The sequence below is a fragment of the Leishmania infantum genome, chromosome 31, assembly GCF_000002875.2.
Source record: "Leishmania infantum JPCM5 genome chromosome 31".
NCBI classification, from domain to species: domain Eukaryota; phylum Euglenozoa; class Kinetoplastea; order Trypanosomatida; family Trypanosomatidae; genus Leishmania; species Leishmania infantum.
The window spans coordinates 652,601-665,511 of NC_009415.2; the positions used below are offsets into that span (position 1 = coordinate 652,601).

Genomic DNA, 12,911 nt, shown 5'->3' on the forward strand with positions numbered 1-12,911 from the left:
GGCGGGCCGGCGAGTCCGCCGCACCTGCAAACAAGCGAAGGCGGTAGCGACGAGGGCCTCGCTCAGCGAGCGGATGCGTGCGTGAATGCGTGAAGCCGGTGTAGGTCCATGCAGGTCCTGCGCAGAGCTTCGCGACAGAGAGGGGGACACAGCGACACGCACAGGAGTACGTGCACGGCCCTCGCCAGGCAGACACCGGCACACGCAGCCACGCATCCGCTTGCACAGAGAGAGAAGAGTGAAGAAACAAACAATCACAACAGCAAAGAAAAAATGAACAGGGGGAGACAAGGCCAAGCCTGCACCGCAAGAGAGGCTCAACGACGCGGCATTGCGGCTTCACCACCGGGGAGAGAGAGAGGGGGAAGTGAGCGACGGAGGCTTCAGCGGGCAGTGAGAGGTGTCGATGCAGCACTCCGCCTCCCCACCCCCACCACAGCCAAAATGGGAAGAGCGCCGCGTGGCGCATGCGCCTTTTTCTCTTTTCTCGTCGAGAACGTGCAGTCGAAGCAAGAGGCCAAAGGAGAGAGTGAAACGAGCATGGCAGCCTTTAGACCATCCCCCCTCACCCTCGGTCTCGCAGCGCTCGTGATGTGCTGCTGTCGCATCCAGCTCAGATGGCGACAAGAGTCGGGAGACAGGCAGAGAGGGCAAACGCGGTCCGGGCAGCAGCCACTCAAGGCGGCAAAGCAGATCGCTGCATCCGCCTCAGCACCGCCGGCCCCGACGTCTCTCTCGTGTCATCGATACAGCCACCACCACCACCGAGGACGCACACGACCACCACGAAGCAGCTGCCGAAGACCCTCCCGTAAACCCCTACCCTGATGCGCAGGCCAGGGCGTGGAAGCTGCAATTCAGCCGCCAGCGAAGGGGAGGGGAGAGAGGAGCCGTGGGGGAGGGAGCCGGAATAAACAACGAATAGGGGCAACATGTTACAGAGCATGAAGAACACAGCGCACACACGCACTCGCCGGTGCGAAGAAAAAGAGCGGCACATCGAAGGCCGAAACATGGGCGTGAGGATGCCAAAGAACGGGGAGGAGCCGATGGGAGAGCAGTCGACAATCGTTGGACACAACGCAAAACGAGGCAGCAAAAGACGCCACGGAGTCAGGCGGAAGTCCTGAAAGCAGACGCACAGACGAGGCATACGCGAGCGAGCCCAGTGGGGAGGGAGGAGCACAGGTGCGCCGTCGGCGTCACCCGAGTGCACAGCACAAGACCAGTGACGCGCGGCTTCCACCACGTCGTACAGTAAACGGCTGCCCCTCTCCCCTGTCTGCAGCGTTGCGTTTCTCCTTTGCATTTACAGGCGTCATCCGCTCTGCTGCGCCGGCGCCGTCACAAGCACATCCCCGCCTCATCGCCTTTCCGCTACAGCAAGCGCGCTCCGTACGCGATTCCATGTCGCTCTGAGGCTTCCGGAGGCAGAGAGCGACAGAGGCATCGGATCAGCAGACACAACGCAGCAAACAATGCACCAGAGAATGAAAGAGCCTTTGATGGACGGAGTTAGACTGAGAGAATGAGAAACAAAAAATGAACGGCATCAGCCAAGCCAAGTAATAAAAACTGTAAGAAAGAAAAGAGAGAGGAACACCTCGAAATGGAGAAAGGGGCACCCTCACCGAGAGAACCCCCTGTCGAGCATATGGCGGACGGCACAAACCACGACCGGGCACCACAGCACTCGTGCAATGGAAACACGAACAATGAAAAGGAAAAGCGAAACAAGTTGCCTCCGCTCGTGAGAGGAGGACGACAGCGCGGTCAACGCACAGAGATGGCGAGCAGCAGTGCGATGAGTGCCCGCGCACGGACGCCAGCACGCGATACAAACAAAAGCAATAAAAAGAGAGACGCAAAACACGCACAGCACAAGAGACAGCCGGTCGCAACCGCGACGGCGCATCGCCCGGATATTGCACCCTTCCCTTCCTCCTTGCCCTCCCCTCGATCCCCGGCCCGTCTCGTGAGCTGAAGTGCACGACCTCATAACGGCGCCCACAGCCCCCTCCTCTCCCACGCGCGTCGCCCTTTCGCCATTCACACCGCCCCCACCTCACATCAGCACAAAAATGTATGCCACCACCTGCAGTCGCACAGCAGAGGCCACATGTAGGAGCCGGGGACGACAAGTGAGAGAACAGCACCCGCGCCGCAAACGGCGAAGCACAGCCGCGTGCGCTCGCCACGGCGATCGAGGCCTACAGAGAATGGCAGGGCACGTCCCGGCGGGCCAAGGGCCTCGTCGGAGCGTACGCGCGCTGAGCAAGCACAGAGCACAGAAACGCGTCGGTAGCAGCTTGGCAACGAGAGAGCGCACTTCGGCAGAGGAAGCACAGGGCATCCTGACAAGGACGGAGAAGAGCAGAGGGAGTGAGCGAATAGGCACAAGGCGCACGCGAGCAGAACCCCACAATCCACCCCCACGCCCTCCCCGGCTCTCGTGTGCCGCCCCGCGTCCCGCCTCGCACACGCCAGCAAGTGCACACGGCAGCGCGCAGCGCGATGCCCTCGAGGCGCCGGTGAAGCGCAGCCACTCGCACAAAAGGTCAGCGACGAGGGAGGAGGAGGAGGCGGAGGCGGAGTCGAGCACAGCGCACCACAAAAAGAGCGCCGGCCCACCGCACGCACGGCACGCACGGCACGCAACCGGAAACGGCCCGCCCCCGAAGCATCAGACAGACGTCAGTCAGGAAAGAGGACCAGCAGGGCGCAAAGCCCGCACAGCCGCAAGGCGCGAAAACGGAAGAAGCAGGGTGAGGAGAGAGCAGCGGCCACGCAGCCACAGCAGCGAGCAAGCGGTGACAGGGCCAGCGAGACCAGTGCGGAGAAGCGCACGAGGCAGTCGCGTGTCGGCAGGCGAGAGTCTGCTGCGGGACACGAGGACGACAGAGGGGAGGGCGGGACTCGCATGCGTGGTGACGCCCGGCAGCCTCTTGCAGGCGCACCCTCTCGCCTCCTCGCACCGCAGGGGACACCGAGGGCACCCCGTGGGCGCCGGCGGCAACAGAAGGCACACACGTCGCAATGCACAAGACAGGCGCCGAGGCGCACGAAGACGCGCCGCTGAGCACTGCACCGCCAGCTCACGCCCACAGCCTCACCCTACGCAAGCACCGCGCCCATCACCACCACCGTCGCGGAGACAGCAGCGGCAGCAGCAGTCCCCACAGGAAACACAGCAGCATCCTCACCAGTGTGCCTCATGCACCACCCGCCAGCTGTCAGCACGTATCCGGGGAAGCACACGCTGCACCGCATCGAGTTGCCGGGTGCGCACGACATGCAGTTCGGAACGCGGCACGGGGTCGGGCATGGCGTGGGGGACGTTGTGCTCGTAGTCGGCTCCGCGGTCGTGGCGGTGCTCGAGCTCGACGACCCGGACACCTCGCCGGCCGAGCCGGAGCTGCTCGGAGTCGGCTCTGCGGTCGTGGCGGACGCGACCCCCGGCCGAGCCGCTGCTCGGAGTCGGCTCTGCGGTCGTGGCGGTGCTCGAGCTCGACGACCCGGACACCTCGCCGGCCGAGCCGGAGCTGCTCGGAGTCGGCTCCGCGGTCGTGGCGGTGCTCGAGCTCGACGACCCGGACACCTCGCCGGCCGAGCCGGAGCTGCTGGGGACGGGCTCGGGCGTTGTAGTCTCAGCGCAGGCGTGGGCAGTCGCACAGTCAGCCATGCGATGCTTGGCGTCCACGCCCACCCATAGCGTTGGTGACGTCAGCCACGAGTCCGGTACGCAGCCACAGAAGTTGTTGTTCTGAAGGCCCAAGCGCTCAAGCGACGGCATCCGTGCCCAGGACGCGGGGAAGGAGCCGTACAGGTTGCACTGTTGAAAGTGTATCCTCCGAACGTTCGGCATAGTGCTCCACTCCTCAGGAAGAGTGCCGGTGATCTGAGTCCTGGAAATGACGATTTGCTCGATCGCCGACATCGAGCTCCAGGCAGCCGGCAGCGTGCCGAATACATCCGTGGAACTCAGGGTCAAGAACCTCAGCGAGCTCATCGAGCTCCACGACGCGGGTAGCGTGCTGCTGATGCTCGTGTATCCAAGGTTGACTGTCCTCACCTTATGCAGCTTGCTCCAGCTGCTCGGCAGGGTTCCAGTGATACCGGTGTTCTGGTCGAAGAGGTTGATCTGATCGAGCTTCACCAGCGAGTAGTCCACGTCATCAGGCATTTCAGGCAGCGTGCCGGTAGCCAAGCTACCAGTGGCGATAAAGCTCACATTCGTATCGAAGCACCTCACGCCAGCCCACGTGCAGAAGTCGGCTCCGCTCCACCCCAGCGAGGGCATGGCCGCAGCAAACGCCCGCATCACCTTCAGCGTGTTCGACCTCTCTGCCTCACTTATAAAGAACGGCTCATCATCGGCATCCATCTCTCTCTCAAGGCCGTCGTCCTCGACAGCATCCCATGGGCTCGCCACCCTGGCACGCGCCACGGGAGCGGCAAGCGTCAACAGCACCGCCGCTGCGAGAACGGCGATCAGCGCCACACGACGGTGCAGCTGCGTCATGCTGTCGAAGCGAGGGATATGCTCGAGAGGAAGGCGACAGAAACGCAGACCGCTGCTGCGTGTCGATGGCGCAGATGCCTCAGAGCGGCCGCCTCAGTCGTGCCTGCGTACCTCTGCTGTTGTCGGGCGCCTCGGTCACACAAGAGAGCCGCAGCGGGCGAGCCGGTGCGAAGAGGAACGCGAAGGCGGGGGGAAAAGAGGGGGATAGGGAGGCAGACGGTGCACCTAGAGGCCTGGAGGGGAAGGGGCGCACACAGTGAGGGTCTCGCTGTGCCGTGTGTAATCACAGCAGTGAGAAAGAAGAGCTGATAGAGGCACTGCGACGAAGTCTGAGAGCGAGAGACGGATTGCAGAGAGGGCCGCCCGGTGGTGGCGGTGCGGGTATGTGGCGAGTGGTGTTGGAAGGAATCATGCAGGAAAGGGCGGGAGGGGTGCGAAGCGTCCGAAGCGATGCCGGTGCGTCGACCACGACAGGTGCCCCGGCACGGCGTTGAGGAACACGGCAAGAGCAGCAAGGCAGGAAAGAAGGAGGCAGGTGGTAAAGGCAGATGCAGTGCGCACAGCATGGCGTCAACGCACAGTCGGCACGCGCGGAGGCTCGCACAAGGCGCTGGCCTCATCGCGAGGCCGGCAACGCCGACATGCACAAACGCGCGCACAAAAGAGAGCGGGCAGCCGGCACCGGGGGCGCAACCGTTTCTGCCTTCCCAGCTCCTACAGCGGCAGCGGCCGCAGATGCGCGAAGCCGCATCGACGTCGGCTCTGCCTCCCTCGCGCTCCGCGCTTCCACTCTAGCGGCAGACAGCTCACACCCTCGCCCCCTCCCCTTTCCCGAGCGCAAGCACGTCCATTCTCTCGCCATCCTCCGCCCCCCACACGCCCCGGGCGCGGTCCTCTGCGTCTCCGCGTGGCGGCGCCCCCCTCTCCCCACCCATGCCCTTGAGGAGGCGGGGCCGGGCGTCAGCAGAGAGCACAGCCATCTCCAGAGCGAGGCGGCTGTGCGCAGGCAAGCGTGAGGCAAGGGGGTCGTAAGCCGAGCGGTACGCGATGCCGCCTCGTCTTTTCGTGTCGGGGGCTTCTCAGTACCTCGCGCATACGCGCATTACGCTTTTCCTGTTCTCCTCCGAATCAGTAAAGAAGGGGATGTGCGCTGAAGTGCCCCTGGCGCAGAGGCCGACATGCAGCGCACTGCCGAGCGCCCCCCATCTCGGCTGCAGCACGCGCACGCACACCCCGAATGGACTTCTGCGCGCGAGCTTGCAAGTGCGCGCATGCCCGCCACCTCCAGTGCTCAACTCACCTGGCAAGTCGAAATGCAAGCACAGCAAAGGCGCCGAGTCGATCTCTGCAGAGCGGCGCAGAGGGGGGCCGCCGGATAGAGAGGCGATCTGCACTTCGCCCATCTCGACACAAAACTAGTGCGAGGGAGGCCGCCAAAGAGAGGGCGAGCTCACCCACGCCCCTTCTTGCGTGGCGGCGGAGGGGTGGGGGCGGGTCGGATGCGAGGCCGAGGAAGCGCGGCGAGACACCAAAAACGATGAAAGCCAGTAGGCGCAGCGGCAAGAGCACACACGAGAACGAAAACAGAAAGAAGGAAGTGCGCCCGCTCCAAGGCATCCTGTGTGCATGCGCGTGACTGCGTGCCGGTGCGCGCTGGGTTGTTGCAGAGGGCGGGGGCAGAGGGATGGTGCAGGATGTCGGACAGGTCATGGCAACACAAAAGCAAAGCCAACAGAGAAAAGGAAGGGAGAAGAGCGCGCGAGCACCGCACAGAAGGGAAGACGGGGCCGAATGGCGGAAGCGGGGCAAACGAGTACAGCCAAAACGATAACGATAGCGTCGACGTGCGCACGGGCATTGGCCACGGCAGGAGCATACACTCTCTGTCCGCCTCCCGCAGAGAAGCGACGGGCGTCCCGCTTCTTCGATTGCCGGAGGGGGCACGCGTTCTCCGCCCTCTCTGTGGCGCCCCCTCCCTATGCCACACCGGGTCGCCTCGGCGCTCGACAGCACACGAGTGAGCAGAGCAAGGCATCAGCCCCACGCACACACAGGAAGGAATGCGAGCGGGATAACAGAGAGAGGCAAAGGGAGAATCAGGTGAGGCAGGCGGTGGTGCGTTGGCTGACGTGCTCGCCGCCTCCCTTGCCCTCACGCATGTTCTAGATCGTGAAGCCTGGTGTATGCACCGCCAAGCGCCATCGCTTCCTCTTCCCTCCGGCGTGCCGCGTACGAACCCGCTTTCACCCTCGCTGTCCCCGCAACGTTGTTCGCGACCGTCGGCCCCCTGCAGCCTTCCGTACGCCCGCGCCCGCAAACGCGCCCCCACAACGACGGGGTCGAGACCAGGAGAGCGGCGAGGGTGCACGCAAAGCCGAGGGGCAAGCGAAAGGAGGCGGAGAGCCGCGTGCGCGGACAACGACAGCAAAGCAGCATCCATGCAGGTGCTTCCGCGGGGTGCCGACGCGCATGAGAGAGAGGGCGCCGGCGACACAATCCCCGTCGGCTACCGTATTGCGCAGACATCCGACACGAGCACCGAGACACACACGCAACGCGAAGTCGTGCGCTGCACCGCCAAAGCCACGCAAAGCACAAACACATAAAAGCACGCGCAACGGCAAACGGAAACAGGCAGCAGCCTACACACGGGCACGCGCGTATACGCACACACATATATGCACATATGCATGTGTGTCTGTGTGCACTGCCCCTCCTTTGCCGGCGTAAGAGAGCACAGGACGAAACGAGGCAGGGAAAGTGGGCAGAAGCGAAATGGGCGCCGCCACCCGCAGCATACGCACAGGTGGGCAGTCACACACACGGCGTGCGCGACCGCGCCGCTTACACCGAGCCCCGCGACGCAAAGTGGTACCTACGCGCCGTAGGGATGTTTCTGCTCGGTGCGCCTCGCTACCTCTGTCCCGTGTGGCAACAACGGAGCCCAGGCACAGCAGACGGGGCAAAGAGACGAGCACAAAACGCTGGCGGCGCGTGAGAAGGCAAATCAGGGCAAGCATGCCCGCCTTCTCTTGTCAGAGGGCAACAGTGGCTCGCGGACGGTTTGTAGAAGAGGACAGGGTTGAAGCAGAGGGCATCGTATGGGAGAGAACGGTGGGCGGAGGTGTGCGCCCGCTGTCCAAGGCAATACTTCGCCTCAGCGTGGGATTCTCGTCTGAGCCTGAGACGGAGATGAGAAAAGAGAGCGGGAAAGCTAGAAAAGGGCCACCGAAGAGATAGAGAGAGGCACGAGTGGATATGAAGTCAAAGTCAGTAGATAAGAAAGCAGCAAATGAAAATGAAAATGAAATATCTTTCGGTGTCTGTGAAAGGTGAAGGCCATATGAGCCGCTGCCCTTCTTTCCGGGAAAGGCACCGGCCGCAGAAAGCTCTCGAATGCGCCGAGAATACCCGCATGCGCCGGCGCGCGCTGTCGTCGGTGCCCCCAGTCGACATACTCTAGCCGCTTCAACGCACCGCCATGAAGCGACCCGAGAGAATAAAAACGGCACCCTGTCTCCATTCGACGCGCCCACACGTGTGTTGGTCACGTGTGCTTCCAGCACCGAAGGACAAGAGAGAGAATTGGCGGGCTTAGGTGCCCATGAAGATGTTTAGCGGTGCGGTGGAACGAAAACAGTGCCAGGAAAGGGAGAGGTAGAGACGGGCACCGAGGCGGAAGAAGGCATGGATGGATGTCGGATATGCATCGTGGGGTCGTGGAGGAAAAGAACAATGAAGCATCCCACACGTGCAAGAAAAGGGAAGCAAAGGTACCGCCATGCAGTACAGTGACAACAGCGAAGACGCGCAGCGGATGAGAATAGGAGACACCACGCTAAAGAAGAGAGGGGGAGGCGGGTGGGTGCGTAGGGAAATGAGAGCACGCCCAAGGCGGCAGAAAGCAAAAAGGGGGAGGCGGAAAGGCAGACAATGACGAGACCAAAACAAGAAAACAAAAAAAATGTCGATGATGAGATAGAAAGGAGAGTGAGGCGCGAGGGCAGGGGGTAAAAGCGAAGAAAGCAAAGGAAAGGCGAGAATGAGAAGGAGGAGGAGGGACGGTGCTGAGCCTGGCGACCAAGGAGGAACAGAAAGAAAGTTTATCAGTCCTGTGCGCGCTGCAGTCGCACAGAAACCAGAGAGAGACGCATACCGTCGGTCGCAGGCAAGGCAGCCACAAAGATGAAAAAAGGGGCGTCAATGAGGAGAGCCCAGCAAGGAGCTCAAGAGAGCGGCGGGCAAAAAAATAAGAGCTGGCGAAAAACATCATGAGAGTGAGGTGATGAGCGTTGCGGGAAAGAGAGCAGCAGGCGACGCTGCGATGAGAGGCAACTGCTTATGCTGGACGAGAAGGCTCGCCATACCAGTTCTGCCCAGAACGTCTACCCACGTGCAGAGAAGCGCATGCCATCCAAGTATATCATGTAATGCTTTCTGTTTTCGCTGTGTGCAAATGTTATGCGTCCCGAGCCCTGCACGAAGCGCCGGCTCGAAGAAAATGTAAGAAACGAACACACGTAAATGTATATCGAAACAAACAAGAAAGGTGGCAAAGCATGCTCGAAGAGTGCGTATAACTCCCCCCCATCAGCTGTTCCTGGACCCCGTGAGTGCCATAAGCCATCGTTCCTTCCGTCTCTTTTGTCTCACGATGAGCCTCGAGGGGTCGAAACGGCGCAGATATGCCGTCGCATGCCCGAAGAAGGTGAGCCACGCAATGAAAAGAAGTCAAAGAAGCGCATGGTGAAACGCTGCAGGGAGGGCGAAGGAGGAAGAAGATGGAGAGCTTGAGGCACACCTGTAGTATGGGCACTCGGGGGGGGGGGGGGGGCACACCAAGTGCCCATGTGAGGCGTAGAGGGAGGGAGAGCGAAAAGAACGATTGAGCCGAGGAAGAGCTAACGGCCTACCATAAGAAAATCAAGAAGGGGTGCAGAAGAAATAGACGCCGGACGATCCCCAGAAAGTGCTGCTAATGAGCATGAAAGGGAGAACATGCACGAGCAAGTAAAAACACACACAAACATGCGCATACGCAGCGGCTTCCACCCGCAGACCACGCAGCAAGTAGTGCACAGGCAATCACGTCAGTGGAGAGGGGAGCATGGGCGCATTCACACATTTCTCGAGCTTGCGCGACGTGGTACATGAACGTTTGAAAAACAAAATAAAGACCAGAGAATATCGGCACGTACTGCCGATTGACAAATCGGCGCTTGGCAGGCAAGTAATACCAAAGAGCGGCAAAGAAAAGAGGCAAATAAAAGCATGGGCCTCCTGCTTCCATCTCGAATGGGCGGGGGAGGCGGGCGGCACGGTTTAACGGAGACTTCCGACCATCCCAGCGGTGATGTTGTGTTTTATTTTTCTTACGCGTCTGCTGTCTTCTTTGTTCGTTTGTTTTTTTTTCGTGCTCGTTCTTCTGGAGGGGTAGGCAGAGGAGGCGGCAGAACGTCCACGGCACTGCCTGCCTTGGCTTGGCTTGGCTCTGAGGATCCTTTGAAGAGAAAAAGGCAGAAAACAGCCTCACGACGACGTGGCTGGCGCTACACCGAGTAGCGACGCAATATCAAAAAGAAAAACAACAACGCTGAAAAGAGGGCGACATGCCTGGAGAAGCCAGCGTCGATGTTTAGAGCAAATGAAGCTCATCCAAGTGCCACCGCGTCACCGCCTTAGCTTGCTGAGACCCATTGACGGAGCGCACCTTGTCGGTGCCCTGTCCTGTCGCACGCCCAAGCAAGTTCTATCGCACACACCGCCATGAGTAAGCGTCCGCCCCGACAATTTGGAAGTGCTGTCGGGCCCGGCAAGCAATGCAGCAGCTGATCGGCGTTGTCTCTTTTCCCTTTTGCCCCTCCCGAGCACGCGAGGGGTGGGGCTGTCCGGCACAGCTTATCGCATCACAGAGACCTATCCCGTTTTCCCAAAACCGCAAGCTATCCTCCGTCAACCACTTCCTCGCAAACCCCATGCCTTGCTTCGAAGAGCATCTGGCAGAGCTTGCGCAACAGCACGGGGCACAAAACCTATAAATGCCATCACGCACGTACACTGAGCGAGAGCTCTTCCCCATTCGTGGCATTTGCGATTACTTGCCCTAGTGCAGGTTCGTACTACATCGACAGGAGAACAGCGGCAAGCACACCAAGGGACGTGGCTGCGTTAAGCGCCGTCGATGACGGCGACGAAGCCAAATCAGCGCTGGGCCGCTTCATGCACCATTGCGCTGCAGTTACCATGTAGCCAGATGCGCACACATCACACCGCGTCGGGTTTCCGCGAACGCAGGTAATACAATGCGGCACCTCGCACTCAGAAGGTGCCTCGGTCGTCGTGGTTGTCGGTGCCTCGGTCGTCGTGGTCGTCGGTGCCTCGGTCGTCGTGGTTGTCGGTGCCTCGGTCGTCGTGGTTGTCGGTGCCTCGGTCGTCGTGGTCGTCGGTGCCTCGGTCGTCGTGGTCGTCGGTGCCTCGGTCGTCGTGGTCGTCGGTGCCTCGGTCGTCGTGGTCGTCGGTGCCTCGGTCGTCGTGGTTGTCGGTGCCTCGGTCGTCGTGGTCGTCGGTGCCTCGGTCGTCGTGGTCGTCGGTGCCTCGGTCGTCGTGGTTGTCGGTGCCTCGGTCGTCGTGGTCGTCGGTGCCTCGGTCGTCGTGGTTGTCGGTGCCTCGGTCGTCGTGGTCGTCGGTGCCTCGGTCGTCGTGGTCGTCGGTGCCTCGGTCGTCGTGGTCGTCGGTGCCTCGGTCGTCGTGGTCGTCGGGTCGCAGGAGTTAGCCGTAGCGCAGTTGGCGGCAGAGTTTTGGGGGTCGACAGTCACCCGAAAGGAAGCTCGCCTCCACGAGTCAGGGACGCAGCCGCAGAAGTTGTTGGCGATCAGTGAGAGCCTTCTCAATGCAGGCATCTGCGCCCATGACGCTGGGAGGCTACCAGTGAACTGGTTTTGATGCAGTTGGAGAATGCCCATAGAAGCCATCGAGCTCCACTCCGGCGGCAAAGTACCGCTGAGCTGAGTGTCGTACAAGATCAACGTGGCGAGAGAGCTCATCGATCTCCACGAGGCGGGCAGCGAGCCAGAGATTGACGTCTTCGGAAGTGAGATGAACGTTACCGCACGCAGCGAGCCCCATGACGCAGGAAGAGTGCCAGACACGCTGGTGGATCCCATGTTAAGGGTGACGAGGTGCTGCAGCTTTCCCCAGCTGCTCGGCAGCGTGCCACTGATTGAGGACTTCTGATTAAACAAGTTGATGGTTGTGATCATCACATGCGAGTAGTCAACAGCATCAGGCAAATCAGGAAGCGTGCCTTTCACGCTGATGCCGCTGACCGTAAATAGGACAGTCGACTGGTAGCATGTCACACTTGGCCACTTGCAGAAGTCTGTCCCGGTCCACCCCAGCGACGGTATCGCTTCAGCAAACGCCTGCAGAATCTTCAGCGTGTTCAGCTTCTGCACCGTCGTAAATGAGTAGCGAGGTTCAGCATCGCTGAATCTCGCCTTCTCAATTTGCAAAGACAAAGGCATGTCCTCAGCAGCGTGGGCCATCGCGGCATCAGATCCGAGTAGCACGAAAAAGACGCCCAGCGCTGCGGTTAAGAAAGCACAGGCGAGACGCCGCAGCATCTTGCAGAGCGCCGCAGGCAGAGAATGAAACGAAAAAAAAAAAGGATGAGGGAAAATGAAAAGCGAAAGAAAGGCGCTTTCTGAAGGTTGATGAGGAAGCCGTGCGAAGCGATGAGCGCAGGATGAAGGAGTTCGTGCACTCTCAGACAGATACCCGTTCGCAAAGGCGTCGACAAAAATGGCCAACGGACTAAAGGCGGAGGAGCCCACAAAAAACAGCTGCTGATGGCGGCTCAGCAAGCCGAAAAAAAAGGAGAAATGATACGAAGAGTGAGGCTGAATTCGCTTATGCGCTGAGAGTAGGGTGCACGATCAAGCGACACTCGCGCGTGAAGGATGCGGCTGAAGTGCACCGGAAAACAGACAGGAAGGGAAGCAAAGGATGGAGGGTGAGGCAGCGTGCGAAGAGGTGTGGGAGCAGCGAGAGCCAGTGGGGAGTGTGAGAGAGTAATGAGGGCGAACAGCAAACACAAGAGACGGTCCTTACTGGACGAGTGCGTGAGAAACGATAAAGGAAGGGGTGCGTATAATGTTGTGTGTGTTGTTCTGGACAGCACCAGGGATGGTCGCGGTCGACGCAGCGGAGAGAGAATAGCCATATCCGTGCGTGGAGAGAGAGGGGCGTGGTGCATTGGCGCAGACAGAAAAAGGGCGGACAGAGAGAGGGTAGGGGAGCGCATGGAAAGGCTGCAAAAGGAGGGAGATGTTCATGAGGGCGGCTGTCGGCAACGCTGTTTCGAAGCGCAGCGCGAGGGTGTTAGCGGCAT

General features: G+C 60.7%; 2 protein-coding genes across 2 annotated transcripts; both read right to left on the bottom strand.

Annotated features, from left to right (window-relative positions):
* Window positions 1-3,199: 3,199 nt before the first annotated feature.
* Window positions 3,200-4,522, bottom strand: LINJ_31_1470 (hypothetical protein, unknown function; the record flags this gene model as incomplete). Its single annotated transcript, XM_001467404.2, has 1 exon — window positions 3,200-4,522. The coding sequence occupies one exon, from the start codon at window positions 4,520-4,522 to the stop codon at window positions 3,200-3,202; it is 1,323 nt and encodes a 440-aa protein (XP_001467441.2).
* Window positions 4,523-10,641: 6,119 nt separating this feature from the next.
* LINJ_31_1480 (hypothetical protein, unknown function) lies at window positions 10,642-12,144 on the bottom strand (the record flags this gene model as incomplete). The annotated part of the gene is made up of 1 exon (XM_001467405.1): window positions 10,642-12,144. One exon carries the CDS (start codon window positions 12,142-12,144, stop codon window positions 10,642-10,644), a length of 1,503 nt encoding a protein of 500 aa, XP_001467442.1.
* Window positions 12,145-12,911: the final 767 nt, after the last annotated feature.